Source organism: Lipophrys pholis (assembly GCF_963383615.2).
Source record: "Lipophrys pholis genome assembly, chromosome: 7".
Classification (NCBI taxonomy): Eukaryota; Metazoa; Chordata; class Actinopteri; order Blenniiformes; family Blenniidae; genus Lipophrys; species Lipophrys pholis.
Window position 1 is genome coordinate 22865912 of NC_137638.1, and position 22623 is coordinate 22888534.

Consider the following 22623-nt stretch of genomic DNA (forward strand, 5'->3'; position numbering starts at 1 on the left):
ACATTTGACCCGGTATGAGCAAATCCAAAGAGCCCCGCAGTGAGGCTGTGCAGCTCTATTGTAGTTAATTACAGCCTTTCTGTGCAGAATGTGCATGTTCTCCCTGTGCACGCGTGGGTTGTCACTAGGTACTCCGGTTTCATACCACAGTGCAAACACTGTAGGTGTGGTTGTGTTTGTATCTGCCTGTCTCTCTGCCTGTCCTTTGACTGCTGATCTGTCCATGGTGTACCCTATTATTACAAATATACTGTAGGTCATTGACAGTGAATGGTTTGTGTTATTGCGGTCTATTTAATTCATTTTACGAGGTCTTAATGTGTTTGTTGCAATTAAGTTATTCATATTAACGTTTTTGCACTTTTCTGTGGGAGATCCAAATATTTCTCTTTGTCCTGGTTTGTGCTGTTGCCTTTCAGGGGGAAAGATGACCATGGGGTCTATGGCAACATGTCCATTTGTCTGTTCAGCATCTGGAGTACAGGGACTAGACTACCTTCCAACTGACTTGGCAGTTCAGCAGTCCATCACAGGACAGAGACAGGAACACACACCTTCACCCAATTAATTATCCACCAATCAACCAAACATGCATGAGTTTGGATTGTGGGAGAAACCTGGAGGGGAAAAAAAACAAAAAACATGCATGCAGTGAGAACATGCAAGTGAACAGAAGTGTGTGTAGAGTCTCACTGATGCTGAAGCATGTTTCAGAGGATTTATAGGGTTGGTTTACATTTATATACACACACACACACACTGATACCACAATAGTGACCTGCATTGAGTATTACACTTGTAAAAACCTACCAGCTGGGGTTTCTCTGCTGGATGCTCAACATACCACAACTTGTTTCTGCGGACTCCCAAACAGGAAGTTAGTCAGTTTCTGAGAAACTCTTCCAATGAAGCACCTTTTCACTGAGAAGTCTTTCATGATGAGAGTTTACGTCTGCAAGTATGCGAGTACACAACCCTAATTCCAGAGAAGACATTGCTCAACAACAGAGAAATGTTGCAACTTAGGGATTTTTTTTTTTTTTTATCAAATATGAACAATTGTCTATTGGGACATGAGTCTATGACCCCTTTTTTTTTTTTTTTTGTTAATTTGTTGACTCTGGAAGTGTTGAGAAATTGAAGAAACGACCTGCTTTAAACTATAGTCCGTCATTGTTTCTTCAGCAGCCTGCCTCCTCCAACAGACCAACCACACTATTTTACAATAACACTCCCCAGTGAGGCCACTCGCTATAAAACATGCATTTAGAGCACATGGGCCGGTGCCACGCAGCAGCCTGGACTCCGACCCGGGGTAAAGCAAAGATCGCTGGGGGCCTGACTCTGCCTCTCCATAGTGCTGCGAGCGAGCCGTTCAACCATGGCATGGCTTACACAACCAGTCCTTTTGAGCACCTCTCTCTGCTTCCTCTTACTGCTCCCGAGCACTGTGCGCTTTTATTCACCAACGCCAACACATCCATTTGAAACTATTGCAAACAGAGATGCAAAAGAATGCTGCCGTGTCCGTCACCGGTTTGGAGACAAAGAGTTTAGAAAGAAGCCTCTCTGAAAGGGGCCCCAAGGTGCTTTATGGCAGCCGCGACAAGCTTTGGTTTTGGATGAAGCAGCTGCACAACATTCAGCGACACATATCCACACAGTATTTAGATTAGTTTGCAAGGAGAGTCTTTTTATAGCAGCATAAACTAATAAAAGCAATCGCTGTTTGTTTTTTAATTCTTAGATCATCTATAAATCCATCCATGTTATTGGAATATGTTATGGAACTAAATGCCAAAAATCTGTTAAGAGAACATGTTAAAACCTATTTATTGTCTCTTTGTGAGTAACAAGGGCTGCAAAGTGGTCGGCACTATGGCTTCATGGCGGGAAAATCCCATTTGAGTTCTAGTTGATATGGTTGGATGTTGCTTTAGTATACTTATTGGTGTCTTCGGAGTCCACAAATATGCAGCTGAAGCCAAACGACTGTAAAAGTTGCCTGGAGTTGTGGATGTGAGTGTTTGTCCTGCGATGGACAGTGTACCCTGGCCTTCACCTACATAAAGTCGTATATAAGATGAATAAGCAAAAAAAAAAAAAAGCCTTAAACTGTCATATGTAGTCACATTCTTCAACATTTATTTTTGAACTGATTTGACACAATCTTAATGACTGTCCATGAATGAAAAAAAAAAAAAAAAGAAACGTGATGAATGCCCACTGTGGTGTAGTTCAAACTACAGCTGCAGGCTCTCCTTAACGCCTCCTCCAGGCTGCCAAGTGAGAGGAAGGTTATTAATGAGTGGGAAAATAAAGACAATCACTTTTAGACTTCAGTTAGAATGAATGAGGCAGGAGGGTCACTGCAAAAAGCAGGAAGCCGATGTCCAGTTAGTATGACTATCTATCAGCTCCATGGCATGACAAGAATGTTTTCGATTAGTTGAGAAAGTCTCATAGAGAAGGTCGAGCTGTTTTCCATTAGTGTTACCAATTAACGTCGACTATGGGATGGACTTGAATAAAACCCCTTACTTCAGTTATGTTGCATTATTTAACCAGAAGAGGAGGATGCACCATTAAAAAAAAAAAAAGCCTTCATCAGGATAACGGCACAGTTTCCACTTCATAATGTGTCGATTTACACATTCCGTGGGGGGAAAAAAAGAAATCGCGGAAAATGACAACATGACAGCAGAATGTCTGCAAAGCAACTCCCGCAGTGACCACGTGTGGATACAAGTCTTAATGCAAAACACAAAGCTTCAAATACAAGATTTGTTCTCGTGGAAAAAAAGCCCATAAAAATATCTTGAAATGTAACAAAAGCTGGCACTCTGCCCTCTGATCATGGGAAAGAGCCAGTCCTGAAAGACCCCAACTTATGTCACTTTGCATCTACAATAACTGTCCTCTACATCCCAATTATACGCAGGAGTGTAACTTAAAACACAGAGTGATACAAACACCTGAAAACTTAAAAAGTTATAGTGGTAACTATCAAACAAAGACAGGAGCTCAATGATAGGTAATAATACATGTTTGCTTGCAGAAGACTGCCATCGAGGAAGACTTTCTCTGTGCGCCGCTCGTCTCTGATGCAAGCAGGGATTCAAGTCGAGACACGGGGCAGCGGACTCTGAATGACCCGTAACAGCAATGCAAACTTAACATGCCAGGCCGAGGCAGTGACCGAGGAAGCCAAATGGAGTACAGTTGACATCGGGGAGAAGAGTTTCCAGTCCAGGTGCCTCGGCAGAGAGCGGGACCGCCGCCGGCTGCCAACTGAGTCAAGAGGAGCCCGGCTGAGTTTGCTGAGCGAGTTTCACTCCCAGAATAGTCCTTCAGGAGCGGCTGCGGTCCTCCTGAGTGCCCACCAGCATTTTGCTGTACAGCTTCTGCTGCTCTTCTTTAAAAGTGTCTTTTACCTTTCCTCGCTTCAATCCTCCGTCCCTGGAGAGAGAGGAGATCAAAAGTTAATTCAGACACCGAAGGAATGTCCCCTGGCTTCATCACACAGCAGCAGGTTCCCTGTTCAGAATAAAGTTTGATGAGATGAAAGGCTGAACGTGACTCCCGGACACAGCAGACCGAGTACCCTCCTGTCACCTTGGAAATAATCTTTTATTGCAGTATACGCAAGTGGAGTAGTACAATTTTCCACCTCGGTAGTTTCGACGTGCTTTACCAATTCAAGAGTGGAAACTACGGTTCAGTGTGTGGCTGAAGGACGGGGATCATCATGGTCATACAGAAATCCCTGCAGGTAGGTGTGTGTGTGTGTGTGTGTGTGTGTGTGTGTGTGTGTGTGTGTGTGTGTGTGTGTGTGTGTGCGAGAACAAGCTTGTAGGTTCTCAGCTAATAAACACACGACGCCATTAACCTCGATATCAAACACAGCATTGATGTTGAAGCTCCGTCGCAGAAAGGATCTGAGAAAAGCCATTCACTATGACTTTTATTAAAACATTAAGCCCTATCCTGTATTTCTATGTACTTCAATTTTCTTTAAGACTTTTCCCACTGACGTTCCTAACTTTGGTTCAAACACAGAGCAAGTTCTGATGGAGGAGTCAGTGAGGTTTTCCTGGGAACAAGCTTCTTCACGTTATGTCTGATTCGTGGCTGCAGAACCAAAGATACCCACTATATGACAGAACAGTTTAGATACTCGATGCCATTTCAAATTATTATCACTGAAAGCTGTAATAGTTTGGACTACATTCATTAGTAACAGGGGCAAAAATAGGGATGGTAACTTTCGCATCTCTACTGATACCTGGGAGTCAATACCGGTACTCAATGGTACCCATTTTCTGTACTTTTGTGTGTGTTTATTTGGTGATAAATTTTTGTTTGTTTTATAATAATATCTCAAACCTTTTCCGTTTAACATAAACATTTCTCAATATGTAAACTTTAAACAAATATATCACAGCATCTAACTGCTTGTATTGTAACGTCGCAGTTGTTTCATAAACTTCTTCAACATGAAAACTCTGAACTACAACTACGCAGGGTTTTTTTCTTAATAATGCACAAATTAAAAACCAGATCCGATTCCTTTCACCTCTGGAAACATTGTGTGATGAGGCTCCATGGAGGAGCTAAATCTAGTGCTTAACCTCAGCCTTGAAGTATTTCTGCTGCTGGCCTTCGTGCCTCAAATTTTGCAGCGAGCGTAATCTGCAACGCATTTTGATAAGTGGAGCCGTACGTTTGAGCGCTTCCTGTCAGCCATGTTGCTGCGTTCACTGCTGCAGCTACTAATATCAATATGCTCATGCCATGCTGTGTTCAAGTCCAGCTCAGAAAACTGGCTACTCTTCCACTCCCTCACAGGCACAAGGATACGTTTAGCTGAAAATTGGTAGCATTTGAATTGACGTGAATCGGTACTCCGTAGTACCGATGAAATTCGGTCGGTACCTATGAAAGTACGGAATTTGGTACCCATGCTGAGGCAAAAATTATTTGATTGAAATTGTGACTGATCTGCTACGAAAGACCGATCAGTCGTTGAAGCGCTGGACGTGAAGGGTACAGAACCCCGGGATCCCTGTCTGAACAAAGCAGGTAAGGATGATGGATTAGATGTCAGACCAATGTGTGAGAAGCATGAGAACTTCTTCTCTTACCACAGGAGGTCCACCAGTCCTCCTTGCCTGGCTATGGCTGCCTTGACACGGTTCGCAAACTGCACAGCATCCTCTCCCTCCTGTTAGAGAAGGAAAAAGAAAATGGTCACAACTAGAACAGTAAAGCACCAAGTTTTATCTACAAACAGCAGGACACAAATTTCAAACAACCAAATGTTGTAGTATTCTTTAGTGTAATACCTTCATGTGCACATGGAAAAGTACTAAATCTTCTTAATGGGTAATTGAAACATACCAGCTATGTGCATTAGGGGGCAGTAGTGAGTTACAGTTTGCTTTCTGTTTAGTTAGTAACATCCACTATGTCTACTCTTCAATATTTCTAAGCCATTCATCTTATTGGAGTGAGAACAGACCAGAGGCTGGACGAGCTGCGAGAAGATGGACTGACTAACTTCTACAGCACAACATGAGACATCAAGCGAGATTACCTCCTCACCGTTTCTCCCATCACTTTATTTTGAGAGTTAAAGCTTGATTTCACAGAATTAGATCCATTTATTATAAAGAAAAGTCGTACCTCTCTGGACATGGGGGGAAGGTACCACACACTGCAGACGATGGCCCAGCTACTCATCATACGTAAGAGGTAGTTGACCATCCCAAACTTGCTGCTGTTCCAGAAAGCATCTCCGAATCTGGGATCATACTGACACATATCAAAAAGCAAAAAAAATAAATGTTATGATCCAAAGGTTAACAATGAAAACTGCACATAAAACCGTAGAGGATGATACAGTTTCACAACGCTCACCTTGATGGCCACAGGGTAGACGGTGGCACAGATCTCAAAACTGCCCTTCTTGAACATCATCACGGATGTGTTGTTGATGCAGGTGCCTGGGAGGAAAAAAAATGATGGAAGATGAAATTAAGACACGAAAAAAAATTTTTTGTAAAAGACCACAACTGGGATTTGTAGATAACCACTGAAGAAGTTCACCTTCTGGGAAAATGAGGATGGGCAGTTTAGATTTATCTTCTACATGGTCGCTTAACCTGCAAAACAAGACGTATGCAAAGTTAAAAAAAAAAAGAAAAAGAAAAGAAGATTGAGATTTAAACTGTCTGAACTTATTGGGAAAAGAGCACCAAGAATATGTTGCAATGATACCTTTTGGCCACCAGATGTCTGTCTTTCACTTCTGAGCGTTCAAACCAAATGTGAGGACAAGCCTTGACCATGGACCTCTGGATGACGCCCATCAAGCCCCCATGGATTTGGCCAACCTGACACAATCACAAACAATGAAATGTCACTCCAACAAAGAGCTGCAAGTCAAATTGTAACATGTTTTTTTTGTTTTCAAACAGTTTCCTTTTGGGAAGCCGTTTGTTTACCATGGCATAGCAGCCGTCACTGGCGAGAATAATGACGTCGATCGGAGAGGTGTGGTTGGCAACACAGATGCCTCCATTCTTGGGTTTGTTTTCACTGGAACAAGAAGATAAAAATAAAGCTTGGAGTCAGTGATGCATGAAAACTAGTGTCAAAACAGCTCAGGGAGTCGCGGTTCACTGCCTCTCATGCTCGTCTCGGAGGGGTAACAAAGGGGGCGTGGCGCCTAATGTTAAAAGGTCTGACCCCGTGAGCACGCAGGAGCGGTACGGACCAAGTTCACATACCAAAGATAGAGTTACTATCTTAAATAGAGGGAGAGAGAGAGTGCAACACTTCCTATGTCAGTTGTGTATTTTTAGCAGCCGACTGGGTCAAGTTCAAACAGGCCTGGGACTAAAAGCCAGACGCTTGGAAAGCTACAACCCATCATTGTCTCATCCGATGAGGATAAACTCATCTGGAAATGTCAATTAGTTGGTTTTAATAAGACTCATATTCAGTTGCCTAAAACAATAAATTCCCCTTGCGATAATGAAACGTCTTCTATTGTGGTGGGAACACCAAGGTAAAATAAACTACGTGTTAATGTCTTCATAGAATCAATCCATCAGTCAGCAGTGCAGCTTGTTAAATACAACAGATGTTGTTTGCTCAAAAGGTGTGAGTAAATAACATGCAGCGTCAGGTTCCTCTGGTACATCCTGTTGCACCACTTTCATCAAAGTTATGCCACCCGTTACATGTTCTAACTTCAGATGCAGAACTTGGTGGAGCGGTTGCATATTCGAGAAAACATTACTGGACATTGTTCTGCACCTCGTCTCATAATGACGGCTGCACTGAGTATGAAGGCAGGCAGGAAGTCTTACAGTAAGTCCAGCCTCAGGCAACCGTTCTATATGTTCACTGCGCGCGTGTTCATATTTCAACTGCTAACACGCCCAGATTTGTTTTCTCGGAACATAATTCACTTCCTGTTACATAATCTGACGGAGAGCCCTCCTCCTGGCTCGAGGTCTGCTATTAATCTTATTGGAATAACAAGAGAATGAAATCGTATGAAGAGGCTAAAGCAGGCCAAGTTATATCTTTTCAGGACTGAAATTAAAAAAAAACTTTTCATCGACAAAACCTCTCTTGAAAAAAGAAAAAGAAAAGCATAAAACTCATGTTGTTGCACATTGTCTTACATCTAAAGCATTGGGAAGATGAGCAGCAGTGTGATAATAAACCATCCGTTTTCAGTGAATGAGATTTTAGAAGCATTACAGAAGATGACTCGACGGATTTAGAATAACTTGAGAGAGTGTTTTTATTATTATAAACGGCGAGACGCAATTTACTTTATCGAGTAAATGTGATCAACTTTATACAGTTTTGGAAAAATCTTTTCCTTCCAAGAAATCAGTTTTAAAAAACGGAGGCTGTCTTCTATCAAGCTGCATTTCTCACTGACAGAACTAAACTTGTCCTGAAGCACAAAACTGCTTCGAAAGAGGCCAGAAGCAACCAAGGAACCATCATACAGCAGGGAAATGACTGCACGTCTTGAAAGACATTCTGACATGTTAAAACGTTCATCTGTTCACACATGTCCAATTCAATGCATTCCAGGTTTACTCTGAACCCCCCCCCCCCCCCCCCCCACCCCCACCCACCCGCCACCCCCCATGCATGATTGTTTATTTAGCATTATTTCTATGACGTTGTTCCAAGTGTTTACTGGTGAGTTTGTGTTGCAGCTTTACCTGTCATGGTATGTGATGATGGCAGTCAGAGCTCTGACACATATTCTGTAGCACATCAAATGGACCTTCTGACTCAGGAAGTTTTTCATCCTGCAGGGAGGAGTATAAATCAGCATAAACATACCCACAGGTCTGAGCTGACGGGCTTTTATCACATCAAAACAGTGATCCGTCTTACCTTCCGTTGGGAAGCAGCCCAATAACCGAGGTGAGGAACACCAGGAGGCCCACTCCAGTGAAGGCAAGAGTGACCCTGGTGGAGAGACACAGGCGCATTACATAAGACCATTGAACATGGGAATGTACAGCGTGCATGTGAATGAGGTGCATCACTTCTTTGGACATTTAAATGCAAAGACATGACCCTTTGCATTCAAAGCTTCTCTCTGGACTTCAAACTTCCACTGAGAGAAACGACCGTTCAGTTCATATGTGCACAGCGGGATTAATGCTTTCCAGGAGATCAGGGTTTCTATTTTCATTTCAAAATGTTGCCCTCTCTTTTATTCACCGCTGGTACTGATGCATGAGGGCACACTCGGCGACGCTTAAGCTGACCAACAGGTCGACATAATCTGGATGAACCAATCATCCAGGGTTAGAGAAGGTGCTGAATAGATTGTGTGAGGATTAGAAAAACATAAGACAGGTGAAGGATCCGAACTAAATCTCAACCGAGCCAATATTCAACCAGACAAGTAGTGACTGAAAGAATTTATTGGCTGTGCGAGAGACGACGACGGGTGTCAGAGCGGCGGTGGCCTGATTCGTCTCCCCACTGGCAACTGGAAATGAGCCAGACAGGCTTAGAACTGAGTCTCTGTCCCTGCGTCTCTCTAATAGGTCTGACTGAGGAGCTCTTTTACCCACTGCTGCGTGTGCCAACGTTTACAGGCACGTTTCGAAACATTACAATACAATGCAAGAGAAGTGAAATTCAATAGCCAAAGACCAATATCTCAAAACATGAGAATTATTTTCCCAAATTTGTTCAACAAGAGGCCACAATTATCACAAAACTGCTCATAAACGGATCAATAAAAACAGTTGGCCGATTAATGAAATTTTAATGCATTTAGAAGTGCCGGTATTCGCCGCTTCTGTATGAAGATGACTTGTCAGGATGCGCGCTCAAAATAAATGCAGCGGTAAATTTTCTCAGAACCACAAACTGCTGTTACATTAAAGAGGATTCTCATATCTATCCATCACAGCTTCTTCTTACAGTAAACTAAAAAAACAGGAACCCGTCAGACGTGTGTGATAACAAACATGTTTTATGTTTGACAGTTAAACACAATAAAAACTTTTTTTGTTTTTTAAGTTGATATGCCACAGCTGACATGTTTTTGACATTTGGAACAGGAAATGAGTCACAAATGGAGGAATTTCTGGGAAAAACCATGTTTCTGATCACGGATTTCGCTTCTGATTTCGAGTGCTGCACTCCGTTAATAAAGTGGTGAATTCAAGGGAACTGAATCATAACATTGTACAACACTATTTACAAGTTTCGGAAGACAGAGTTACTGAGCTAACACAGAGAAACATGTAACCAGAGGTCATAACATTATTTCTTTTTTTTTCCAACAGAGGAATATCTTGAAATTGTTGGACAAATCTCAATGTGGACTTTGCTCAAATACATTTAAAGCCACACAGATAAATGTAAAACCCAAACACATTTGTGGCTGTAATTAAAAAATGAAGACGTTGCGTCACTTACTACCGACAAGATTAAAAATCCCAATTTTGGAATCAAGCTGCAAGTATTTGTATCGGACGGAGGTGGAAGTAGTACCTGAGAGGCAGCAGGAAACCGTAGCGGATCAGCAGGCCCAGACCCCAGAGGACGGTCAGCCTCAGGCTGATGTAGTGGAAGTTGTTGTTGCTGCGCGTCAGCAGATTCCAGGACTCCAACTCCTCGGCGGAGAAGCGCTTGGTCACCTCGTCGTCCATGATGCTCTCCACTCCCCGCCGAGCAAAGTAGAAGATGTCCGACATCTCAAACTCGGTGGCCGAGTCCAGGTCTTTGTTGCTGCCGCTCCGCCGGATCTCCTTGATCTCCTCTTCCAGAGAGGTGGGCTCCCGAGCAATGATAGCTTCAGCAGGACAAGAGACAGGATGTTAGCGCCACACACATCGGAAGCAGATAAACATGCAGGAAGACACAAATACACAGTGATCTCACCATTGGAGTAGGGCTTGTACAGGTGGTGATTCTTTTCTTTTGCTCCTCGTTCTATCCGAAGTGTGGCCCACTGGACGACAAAATGAAAAACACAAGATGTACAACGTGACAAGACGGACCCATTGGTTGAAAAGTACAACTGATGAAATGTTTATCCAGTGAGTTAAAGACAGGCACGGTTGTAAGATTTGAATGACTGAATAACACTCGTGCATCATGGTAAACTGAGTTCTCTTTTCAACTTATCGCCAACTCTTTCACGCTAAGCATCTCATGTTAGGTTGTCTTCAAAGTCAAGAAAAGCCAAGCATCACCATCTGAGACATTCATTTTCATGTCTTTAAAAATCAGCCATTTGTGATCACAACCATCCTCAAGAAACCTACATTTAAATGCCCACTTGTGTGCACAACACAACAATAAGTGTCAGAAATATAAGCTCTGAGAAGTTCAGCCCGTTGGCGAGCGCTCGGCGTGCTGAGACGAAAAACAAACAGGAGGGCCGGAGAAAGGACACCGTGTTCTTCCAGCTGTAAGACGAGCAGGAAAGTTCAGGAAATGATTGTTGAAGTGAAAGCCGTCCGGCACATGCCGGTCCGTCTAAAACTACCGCCACCCAAACTCGAGATTCGCCTGCATCAATCACACGGAAAAATTAACTGACGCGGCAAGAAACACACATGTTTGAAAGTAGTTGCAGCTGGAGCCATGCAGGGAATGAACGTTTACAGGGAGAAGCGAGCAAGCCACTTGGGAAGACTTCCAAGAATGTTAAGCGGTACAGCGGTGTTGCCTTCAGCTTAGGGCTGCACATTTCACACTAACATAAAACCTACAACTTAATATTTGGAGCACCTCCGCTACAAATTGTGCTCTGATTTAGACACGTGCAATACCAGCAATCTTTTTGTTTAACTTGGCTGCTACCTTTAAATAGTGTTAGGTTAAGTTACATTCCTGAGTCAGAGGTATAAAAAAAAAAAAAAAAAAATGCAGCTGGACTTGAGAGTAATGATCATCGGAGCAGAAGAGGGAGGAAAAAATAAAAACCGCATGTGGCAGCATGTGACTCGGGAGCTGCCTGTCAGAGACAGTTTCAACTTTTTTATCTTGTGAGAAGTGCTACAGGTGTGGAATTACTGCAGGGATACCTTTAACAAAGGTGGGCGCAGAAGAACTGAGGATATCATTCAATAAAACATAATGCAATAAATACATTTTTTTAGGTGACTGAACTTGAACCAAAAGTTACAAAGCAGACCACACTGCTCTCTCTTTCTCTGCGCCTCCTCTGTCCTTTGACCTTTCTTTGAAATCTAATTGCTGCTACTGGAGCTAAGAACATCTCCCATATCCCCTGCTGGTTCATTTATTTCAGGCACAGGAACTGCTCTCAGAGGTATATGATGGAAAGTGACGACTGCTTTACTACTGATGATGCACATGAGCAGAGCAGCTGAATTAATACCTTCGCTGGCCAATCAAACTCTTCTCCTCAGAGACGACGCTGTACTCATGAAGCCATGTCACAGACGACAGTTTCTGACAGGGCCTGGGCCACTTTTTTCCTCTAGTTACATAACATAGGAAGAATGCCCAGTGGCTGTTAATCTGTATCAGCACTCAGTCTACCGGTTGGTTGAACTCAAATAACAAGCAGAAAAACTGCACCTGTCCATTGGCACAATCCACAAATAGAAAATTGTATATATATATATATAGAGAGAGAGAGAGAGAGAGAGAGAGGGAGACTGATGTTGTGTGCACTTCTTCAGACCAAAACTAATAATTTTTTTTCACCATCACCTGGCCTTAAAGTGTCTCCATTTCTTCAAATAGGCAAAATAGGCATGGGATGTGGTAGCAGATGAGGCTCACCTCAAAGATCTTTAAGAGAGATTTCATGTAGAGGCGACGGATGCCAAAGGACACTCCAAAGATGGCAGGCACGATGATGAAGACCAGCAGCAGGGTGAACCACACCGTGAAGGAGATGCCCAGCAGGATACACACCAGGTTGTCAAAGGGGTTGAAGAAGAGCTCCATCTTGAAGTCAGGGAGTGGGCGAGAAAATGTAGGAAAACACTTGGGAGTCACAGGGCTGAGCTGAAGTCAGAGGAGGTCTACCTCCTGGCCCTTATTTTTTGTCACCAAAAGGCCGTCATCAAGATGACTAGGAGATGGAGCTTCTCCTCACAGCAGGCAGGTGATCGATATAAATACAAGCGCCCATCTTGACGTTGCCCTCTTGGGCAATATCCAAAAAGTTCATTAGTCGCAGCATGAGTTGGGTCTCTGAAACTGAACTGAATTTAGCTCCAGGGAAGAAAAGAAAAAAGGTTTTAATCCGTGAAGCAGCTGCTGGTGAATACTGTCCTGGGAGCAGATGTCCTGAGGTACATGGAAGAGATGTAAACAATGGTCACAGCAGGTGTTTTCTGTTGTCTGGTGCAGATCCACAGGGTCCAGAGGGCTTCAGGGTCACACAAAATAACCCCTGAAAAGATGTAAACAAAGTGTCAGAGAACATAAGGTTTGATTTAATCATGGAAAATAAGACGCCGTGTCCTGGTGCAGCAGCATCTGTATCCACTCAAGACAATGTAAAGAAATGAGTGTCACCATCCAAGTTCAAACACAGCGATCTTGTAGGTTTTGTCTGTGAAGGAGCAGATAAACGTGGAGTTATCAGCTGCGGTGGAGCGATAAAGGGAGCTGGAGGCCCTCATCCTCCTCACGCCGTGTGGCGATGCAGCAGGACGGCTAACTGCATCCGAGCACCGCCGCTCTCGCAAGGATTAGCCGCTCGTGAACAACACAGCCTCGGCTTTCGCGGATCATTCCAACGCCTCTATAGACTAATTCAACACGGGTGAGGCGCGGCGCGGAGCCGGGTCGTGAAGCTGACCCCCTCTTCCAGGAGCCACATGGTTTTTAAAAAACCCGGCTGGAGTGAGCTTGTGGCCTCCGAGCTAACACTTTGTGCTTGATTGTTTCTCCTGGCTTCTCCCCATCGCCCTGCTAAACTCGCGCTAGCCCCGGACCGCTAGGTTTATAAAACCTGATCTGTGCGCATATGTCACGTTTAAAGACCAAGTGATGGAGGAACCGACCTTCGAGTCACGTCGCGTCCAGCGCCGACACGGCGGGACTTTGTCTTTGTCTTGCGGACTGAACGCCGGAGCCAAACTCCACCCGTCGGACAGCAGGAGCGGACGACGAGCACGAGCAAGCGCCTCACCGGCGATGTATCAGCAGGCCCCGCCCACAACAACACGTCCGGAGCCGCCCCGCCCCCTGCTGGACAACACCCGCCACTACAGCAACAACCTCCACTGTCCCGGCAGAGCAGGGGAGTGAAACAGAAGGCCCGGGGACCAAAATAGACCCACCAGAGGCTCCAATTCGGCCTAAGAAGAGAATTGCAAAAATAGCAAATAATCCATTGACTTTTTTAAATTTTTTTAATTATTTCATGTGCAAAGAAAAAAGCAATGATCTCTGTATCAAGAGATAAGCGTGAGTCATCAACAACTTCTTCAGGGAATGACTCCCACCTGCTGTCACCACCTGATTTACCTGCCATGACTTCTTCAGCATCCCTCTTAATGGAGTCTCTAACAATACCATCTCTCAAGATCTCACCAGACAATGTGGCCTATGATCCAGAGGATGGGACAATCTTTCAAAATATTCAAAGTGATGCTCCTGCCACAAAGCCACCTGTTCCAGCTGATAGAAGAGGACCTGGGTGTCCAGAGTTGAGAAGACCAGGACCTGAGAACAGAGACTTATGCATGGGTGTCCGTGGGCCTGCGAGGAGAGGACCTGGGGCTACAGGATTTATGGGACCACGGCTTGAAAACAGAGGAGTGTCCTTGGATTGTTCTGGGCCTGATAGAAGAGGGGGTCAGGAAGGTTTGACTCGTCAGCCCATGAATCAACAAAATCCTCATTATCGGGATCAACAGGGAATGGAGTATGGATCAAGGAGAGGGGGCTGGAGTCAGGAGAGGACAAGGTAGGGGAAAGGCCAGAGCTTGAGACCAGCGTTCTGGACAGATGGGCGCAGTACAGTACATTGGTGGAGTACATGGGAATAGCAAGAGCAGTGAGGGGAAGAGGGAAGTTTAGCTAGAAAGAAAGAGATTAGACCAGAAAGAGATTATCAATCTCAATGTGGTTCTCCTGAATAAATAAAGGCTAATGAAATGAATGTGTGATCTTCATCTTACTGTGGAAATGTGTGATCTTTGTCTTAACTAAAGAATGATAATATGTCACGTACACACACACACACACACACACACACACACTACCAACACCAATAGGAGGCCTCATTCGTTTTCCAAATCATATGAAGAAGAATGCTGATGTTTCCAGCATGAAACCAATAACTAAGGGTCATCCAGTCGACGGGCAATAAAAGTTGGCCTGTTTCATGGTTCTTTCAGAATACCAATGTAAATAAAGTAACATGCTTTTGTGTGTGTGTTTTAAATTACATTTTGTCTTGAATATTTTTATTCAGTGGTATACATATCCCATGAACTCTGGGCTTTTGTATATATTTAATATCCTGACATAACCTATCACTATAATTTGTTTTGTTGCCATTTCTTTTCCCAATAGAATTTTTTTTGGACACCATGAACAGGATGGATGGAAGGAATTGTTTTATTTCACTTTGATTGGTTGGTTTATAAACTTATTTCACAGTAGTATTATACATGCTTGGGGACCTAACGTTCAAGATTGGATTTTCTCCGTGTTCTCTACTTTGTGGCTCCTCTAAACGGCTCCATGGAGCTTTCACAATGTGTGATAACAAAAACATTTGCTTTCATTTTTGTTTCATTTTCATTCCACAGATTTTGCAATATGGTCTAATCTTCAGATGAACAACGAACACAAACACAGAACAGAGATGCCAAACAATCCAAAAGGATAAAAATGGTCCCAGACCGATGAGCAGGTGTCGAGAGGAATCAGGACGGATCAAATCAATGATCAATAATCACCCTCAAAACCAACAAACTGTCACACAAATCAATTCAATTATAGGACCACAAAAAGACAAAACAGAAACAAAGGTTTCAAAATTAATGACATTTATTCCCAAAAGAGCAGAAGTAAACAACTTAACGGATCAAATGAGTGAATAATGCGACACCAAAAACAAAAAAAAAACCTTGAAGTGAACCAGAACCAGATATAAACCCCCTTGAGATCTGTGCAGGTCACTGTTGTGATGTGTGGACTGCGTACAGACATCGCCCCCTGCCGGTGTAAATGTGCAGTGCATGCAGCTCAGAGGAAGGCCGATCACATTTCTTTTGACTTACGTTTTCTGTTGTTTTGGAATTTTTCTGTTCATCTCCAAGATCATGAGGTCTGGATTACTTTAATGAAACAATTCATTTGTAATCAACATAATATACGAAATCACCCAGTGAAAAAAATCGTTTTTAAATAAAGTACAAAAGAACCAACACCAGCAGATGACATGGTGCTGGTCCACTGTGTTTTCTGAAGTTCACAGTCAGTGAAGTCAGGAAATTTGTGGAGATGCTGATTTTATTTTCCAACAGGCCTCGTCACCCCAACGGTACCAAAAGCTGGTTCAGTGACGATGCTGTTATTGTGTTTTATTGGCCAGCAACCTGGCCTGGTCTGAACCTCAGAGAATCTATGTCGGTATATGATGAAGCCAGGCTGTTAAAAGAAGTTGAATTCCTTTTCTAAATTTCAAAAAAAGCCAATGAGGAGGAAGCGATATGGGCAAGATGTGATCTCTTCTGCTAGTCCCTACTCTATTAGCAGCATAGTGAATCACGGAGATAGTTTAATGAGTTCTTCGTACACCGTGATAATAGGGAGCCGTAGCAGTCCAGTTTGGAACTGACAAACGCAATGAATTTCAAAAACTTCATCTCGACCATTTCTAACTCAGCCTCTGGTCTTTTACAATACCAAGGTCTCCAAACTATAATTCATTGCAGGTCAGACTACTGCATTTTAAACACCCGCTTTAATTTTTGCCATTACCTTTCTGTAACACAACAATTGTCTCCCAAAAGTGACATCTTTAAGTTCCAAGCTGAGTAACCTTATTTTCTGTCATTCAAAACAATTACTTAATTCATTTCAACATATCCAAGTAACAAAAGCTTTTATTGACACATTTACAATCATGTACAGTTCCCCAATGTCGGCTCCAGAGAAGAAAAATAAGTTATTGAAACTTGGCACGCAACTCGAGCTTTGAATCACATAATCAGCCTTTTCCACAGCAAAATATATCTCTGCACTGTTTTCCATGTGTTTAGTGTAGATCGATGAGGTTCTAGGTAATTTGGACACAAAAAAGTGCAGTTAATTGCCATCCTCGATATAGGAGATGCCAGGTTCCAGGAGGGCAGCCCAGAGCTCCCATCAGCACGAGTCCGTTCATGAGCCAGGCTTCAGGAGGCCTGTCACTCCAATAGACGTCAAGCTCGGCTCTCCAGCAGAGCCTCGAAGTCTGGGGAACAAACCATCTTGTGTTTGACATTCCCTAAAACAGTCAGGTTGCCTGTTTTTCCTTCTGTATGAACAGATACCAGCTCCTGAGGACGCACAGGGGAGGCAGGAAGAGAAGCAGAGGATTCAGTTCAGTCTTCAATGCAGCTTTTGCATTTTCCCGTCTGATGTGTATGAAAACAATCGAAGCACACTGAGGCACACCAAAACATGTTTTTGTTCATTTGATAAGGATTAGTGATTATCTTTGATGATTCCTCTCAAATGCAGACATAAAAGCAGGTTAAAACTTCTCCCAGAAAATTCTTTAAAAAAAAAAAAAAGTTAAAACTAGAGGAACACAATATATGTATGTTGTTGTTATGGTACCTGAAGGAAAGAGCAGGACGTTCCTAGAGATACATCGAGTGTCACTTGTCCCAGTATGAGCTGCACCCGGCCAGACTTCCGGACCAGCATCTTCCCCACGAGCCCTTCACGGAGATCCTTCAGATTGCAGCTGTTGTCTTCAGGTTCCTCATCCTGTTTGAAATTTAAATAAAGTTGAATGTCGGCAAGGGAAATTCTCATCGACATCATTTTGGTAACAGACTAACTTTCACTAACACTATGAAGCACATTCCAAAATAAAAAGGTGAGATACTGAAGTTATCTTGGAAAAATACACAGTAGAGCTTATTCACGGCACGTTCTTTTACTTTTCTACAACCAGACTACAATTAAAAGAATAGGTGTATCTACCTGCGTCTCTGTTTTCAGCAGCATAGACTGCCCATCCTCGGACTGCACCTCAGTTTTCACGGGCTTGTGCTCTTTGGTGGGAGGTTGTCCAGGCAGCGAGTCCGGCATCTGAATGAAGAACAGCTCCTCGGCTTTACTCAAACTCCACTGGTGCAGCAGGTCGGGAAGAACCTCGGGATCGGGGAGAGGAGGAGGCCTGAAAATGGCCTCGGTCTTCTTGATCTCCACTTCTTCTGGCTCTTGTTTCACTGAAGACAAGTTGGTGTGTATTGGAAAAAACAACTTAGATGAAACACTTGTATGTTATTTTGTATGGAAATGGAGTGAAAATACATCGATTGTGTTTTGTGAAATTACTAAGTCACATAATGAAAATACCTTGAACTGCGACCTCCATGGGTTCACAATCTTCCTCTTCCTTCTCCACTTTAATAGCAGGCTTGGAAAACTCCTCCTTGAAGCCCCATCCGGACACGGCGAGGGGAAGCTGGACAGGGCAGCTCCTCTGCTCACTCTTGAGGTAAGGGTCATCTATAAACTGAATGTCACACAAAAGGAAAGTCAAACTTTCAGAAACGGCACAATAAACCCGCTCAATGAAAATGACTGACGACCGAGGGACTCACGTTGTCTCGCTCCAGACTGCGGAGAATCTCCTTCGTCTCCTCCTCAGTCTCTCGTTTCTCCTTTTTAATATTAATGATGGGTGAAGGGCCCACGCTCGGCGCGTCAGCCTCGCTGTTATAGCTACCTGTGAAAGACAAGGAGATTCACCTCAACCAAGATTCGGCAAGAATGTCTGAGTGACGACGTTCATGCCTGAGAGAAGAACAATAACACTAATGTTTAACCCTCTGGAGCCCCACCTTTCTTCTTCAGCATCATCTCTGCAGGTCCCTGTTCAAAGATAGAGTGGGACTGGATGACCTCTGGACGACCTCGACCCCGTCCCCGGTCTCTCGCTCCCCGACCCCGACCTGCATCCCTCCTCTCTGACCTTGGATCGCTTTCAGCTTTTGCTCTGGTGAGACAGAAAGTGACAAAGGTCAATAATCAATGCAACATGAAGAGAAAGATGAATCAGTAAAAATAAATAAACAAATAAAAACCCTGGAAACTTACTCTTCTTTAGCTTTTCGGCCAATAATGTTTGGTGTGAATGTTTTCTAAAAGAATCAAACAAATGAAAGACAAACACAAATAGGTCATCATCTGAAAATGTGTGTCATTCTTTCAAACACTGGCTGTAGATGTCTGTAGTGAGAATAAAAAACAACAACATTACCTTCTTCACTCCTCCCAGGGTGAGATCTCTGGATCTCATTGAAGGCAGACGGGCAGCAGCCATGCCAGCCGTGTTTCGCCGGCCCGTCAGCAGTCCAGGGTTTGGAGCACGTTGGCCGCTGGAGTCTCCCGAGTCAGCCATCATGAACTGTTTCAAAAATAAAAATAAATCATATCGTTCATACTCTAAGAACTTTTAGATGTGGTCAATAGGTCTGCTATTGCAAAAAAAATAAAAAATCTCCCAAAACTTTGTGAATTATTCTCATATAGTTGGATCTTTATAGACCTTATCTTTATGTACCTTCAGTCGTGTCATCCATACCTGCCTGTGTTTTACTTACTTTCTAGTTGCTTACTTCAAAAACTGTAACACTTCTATCTGGTTGAGGTTGAAACTGAAGCACTACTGGCTATTTGTAACTGAATACATAATTCCATACAAGGAAATAATCATCAAAGTGATTATTTTGACAATATGATAGTTCACTTATTCAGTGAACTAGTCTAGCTCTTTATTTTTGTGAGGATACAACCACAACCCCTAAATGCATTTTATTGAAATTTATTTAGTGTGAACATTTTTTCATTTCAAGATTTAAAGGGCGACACCTGGCCAAGCCCCCAGATACTTAAACAATACCAAAAGATGCCTCATACTTTAAGCATATTTACAGTATGCCTGTTCTGTGGGAATAGAAATAACACATTTTTATTTTCTTTAATCAAAGATAGAAATACAGAAAGGCTTCTCAGAGGTGACCCTCCATACCTAAACTGTTGTTTCTTCCACAATCAATGGTATGAAGAGAATTTCTCTAATTAAAAAATATGAAAATGAAGCTGCTTGTATGGAGAACCACGATACGACTGACAAATAAGAACAGTCTTTTCAAAACAAATTAATAAATATACATGAAAAAATGTTCTGCACAAGTCTCCTGACATTAAAAAAATATTTATATCAATTCAAATTCATGTCGAATATAAAATGTGGACGTGTCCAGGCAAAATAACGTTTGAAATTCTTTACCGAATTTGACACATTACTCGATTGCGTTGATTATGGAGATTTTCCACAGTAAATATGAGAATTGTACAACGTACAGTAACTTGTCAACACAAGAGAACTGACGCAATATTTACCCTCACGAGGAGCCTCTGCTGTTGCGTCAGACCACAATTTACGATTCAAGAACACAAACGTCCTAAATCCATATTAAATAAACGTGTAAAAATCTACATTTCACCATCTGTCAACATCACGACCATCGCTGGGAGGACTGGAAGATTTTCCAAGAGAAATCTGCAACACGTGGCTAAAATACCGCACAAATACCCGTTTATTTCACTTTAACGCTTCGATGGGAGTCTTATATGTAAATACTTACAGTTTTTTCTTTCCTCTTGTGTCCTACACGTGCAGCTTCAGAAGTTTAGAGTCATCACAAAGTGTTTTCTCTAAGGACTGACACCGACTCTGCATCACGTTGACTCACCATGAAGCCGCACGGCGCCATGACACTTCCGCCTTCACGAGGATCAAGCCTGCGCAAAGCACGCGCATCTCGCCCCTTCACCTCGTTTTCTTTTATGCAATTTGAGTTCCAGCTTCATGTGGTCAATTGTTTTATGGTGCAAATAGTGTAATAAAAGTTGTGAAGTACATGGTGAACTGATACGTAATATTGTTAAACTTGCAGTCATTCAATTCAATTTCCAAGGTTTGACATGTTTCGTAAAAGGACAGTTCACTGAATATGAACTTATATAAATGCTTCATTAATACTAAATAGTAATCTAAAAAAAACATCCAAGCTCGATGTAGAAAGCCAAATTCGAATCAAGAACTATATTATTGTTATTGTTATTATTATTATTATCATTATTATGATTATTAATTTACTACTACTACTACTACTAATAATGATAATAATTAGCAACTTCAATACCCCATTAATTAGATATTTTTCTGAAAACCTCTGGTTGTTTTTTTTGTGTGTGTGTGTGTGTTTGTTTCTTTTAAGGCGATGGAATGTGCCATCTACTGAGGCAAGCAATTGAATGAGGATATTTTCCATGAGCGCCCCAAAGTGCCAGCCAGGGCAGAATAAATTCACTGGATTTATTCGGTCTATGCCCAAGCATTCAATGATTTTTCTATAATTCCTTTTAATCATGCTGGATCTGGATTTATTTACCAAATGAAGCCTTTGAAATTATACAAATTGCATATGAATGTTAATGTTAAATGTGAGCGAAGGCTCATCGTGTACCCCTTTGACTTAAATGTATACAGACTTATTTATATTCTTGCATCAAAATTTAATTTGAGAGGCTTCAGTTTCTTCAACATTATCTAGAATTTGATGCACATAGATCCTTACAAACAAATGCAAACATCCCGCATTTTGCGGGATGCCCTGGCAGCATCCTCCAGGAAAAGACAACACGCAAACATGGAACCTGCTTCCCTTTGTTTCTGACCATGTTGGTGCCCCAGGCTGCTGAGGCCTGGCCCTGCTGATAATACATGACATTCAGAGGGTGAGTTGTGATTATTAAATCTGTGGGAAATAATATGACTGAGTGTCAGCCTAATTCAAATACAGAGATGTTTTAAAAAATGAGGCCAAATGTTTCATTCCATTGACACGCAAGCAGCCTCCCCCCCTTTTGCTCTTCCCATCTCTGGAGCTGAGAGAATGATTTGGAAAGAGGAGGACTGTCATGGCATGACTAATGATGGATGATTACAGATTAATTACACACTGAGGGTATCACTTATCTGTGACTGGTTGGAAATAAATGAAGCTTTTCAATACTGTGCGCAGCCCGTAAAATTATGGCAATACATCTTTGTCATTTCGAAAAAATGCGTATTATGTGTTTGTGAAAAGACTGCACTCTCACTAAACGTGATCCCTTTGTTATCGGCCTCTATCCTACCCTCACGTCTATTGTTTTAACGGCAGATTATAGACGTTAATCTGGGAGGGGTCGCTTTAATCTCTAATGGAATCCTAAATTATGTTGCTACATGAGGCTGAACCAGCACAAAAACATCCCACAGAAAATTAATGCCAGTGGAAATCTGCTTACTCTGGACTTACACAGTGGCATCCCTTGTCTCCAGATAGGCTGGGAGGGGGATGTCCTGTGGAGTTAGTCCATATGGCATGACAGTTGGCACATGTATATTTTTTTTTGAGGTCTGGATGGTACTCGATGTAATTTACTGGGACATCACTCAAAGCATAATCTCCTCTGAATGCTCTATGGCAAGTAGAGTGTTTAAAAAAAAAAGTGTTTGTAACCCCCCTTCTCTGCCATACTGTCTCCATATCTGAGAGGTGACATTCATGCAAGCATCTAAATGTTCCAGACTAACATTTGAGTGTGTGGCTTTTGTGCCCACAGGCAGAATTACTGGCGAGCTGTTGTGCACGCTTGGCTGGTGAAAGCATGATGCTGACAAGGTTGATTGAACGTTTCACCGCTGCAGATGGAATTCCCTCGCTCTCACCCATCCTCACCCTTTTTTTTTTTCCTGCTTTTAGGTTTTCAGTTCATCCCATTTGCTCGCATAGGAGTGAAGTAAACATCATGCAGTGCTCGGAGCAAAAAAGC

The 22623-nt window shown here is 42.7% G+C and overlaps 2 protein-coding genes across 3 annotated transcripts; both read right to left on the bottom strand.

Moving 5' to 3' along the window:
* Window positions 1-1044: 1044 nt before the first annotated feature.
* Window positions 1045-13694, bottom strand: LOC308112131 (glycerol-3-phosphate acyltransferase 4). Of its 2 annotated transcripts, XM_080467375.1 has the most exons (13): window positions 13560-13694; window positions 12325-12943; window positions 10447-10516; window positions 10057-10357; window positions 8434-8508; window positions 8256-8345; window positions 6507-6600; window positions 6280-6395; window positions 6109-6164; window positions 5920-6005; window positions 5686-5814; window positions 5145-5224; window positions 1045-3459 (listed from the first exon to the last, which is right to left on the bottom strand). In XM_080467375.1, the coding sequence occupies exons 2-13, from the start codon at window positions 12490-12492 to the stop codon at window positions 3351-3353; spliced, it is 1374 nt and encodes a 457-aa protein (XP_080323501.1). In that variant the 5' UTR covers window positions 12493-12943; window positions 13560-13694; the 3' UTR covers window positions 1045-3350. The 2 variants fall into 2 exon arrangements, with proteins under 2 accessions (XP_080323501.1, XP_080323502.1); XM_080467376.1 differs by lacking the exon at window positions 12325-12943 and having other exon boundaries at window positions 13560-13660.
* A 1841-nt stretch (window positions 13695-15535) lies between these two features.
* Window positions 15536-20537, bottom strand: polr3d (polymerase (RNA) III (DNA directed) polypeptide D). The gene is made up of 9 exons (XM_080467782.1): window positions 20385-20537; window positions 18995-19141; window positions 18832-18875; window positions 18576-18730; window positions 18336-18460; window positions 18088-18247; window positions 17710-17957; window positions 17338-17490; window positions 15536-17054 (listed from the first exon to the last, which is right to left on the bottom strand). Exons 2-9 carry the CDS (start codon window positions 19136-19138, stop codon window positions 16938-16940), a joined length of 1146 nt encoding a protein of 381 aa, XP_080323908.1. The 5' UTR covers window positions 19139-19141; window positions 20385-20537; the 3' UTR covers window positions 15536-16937.
* Between the last annotated feature and the right edge of the window lie 2086 nt (window positions 20538-22623).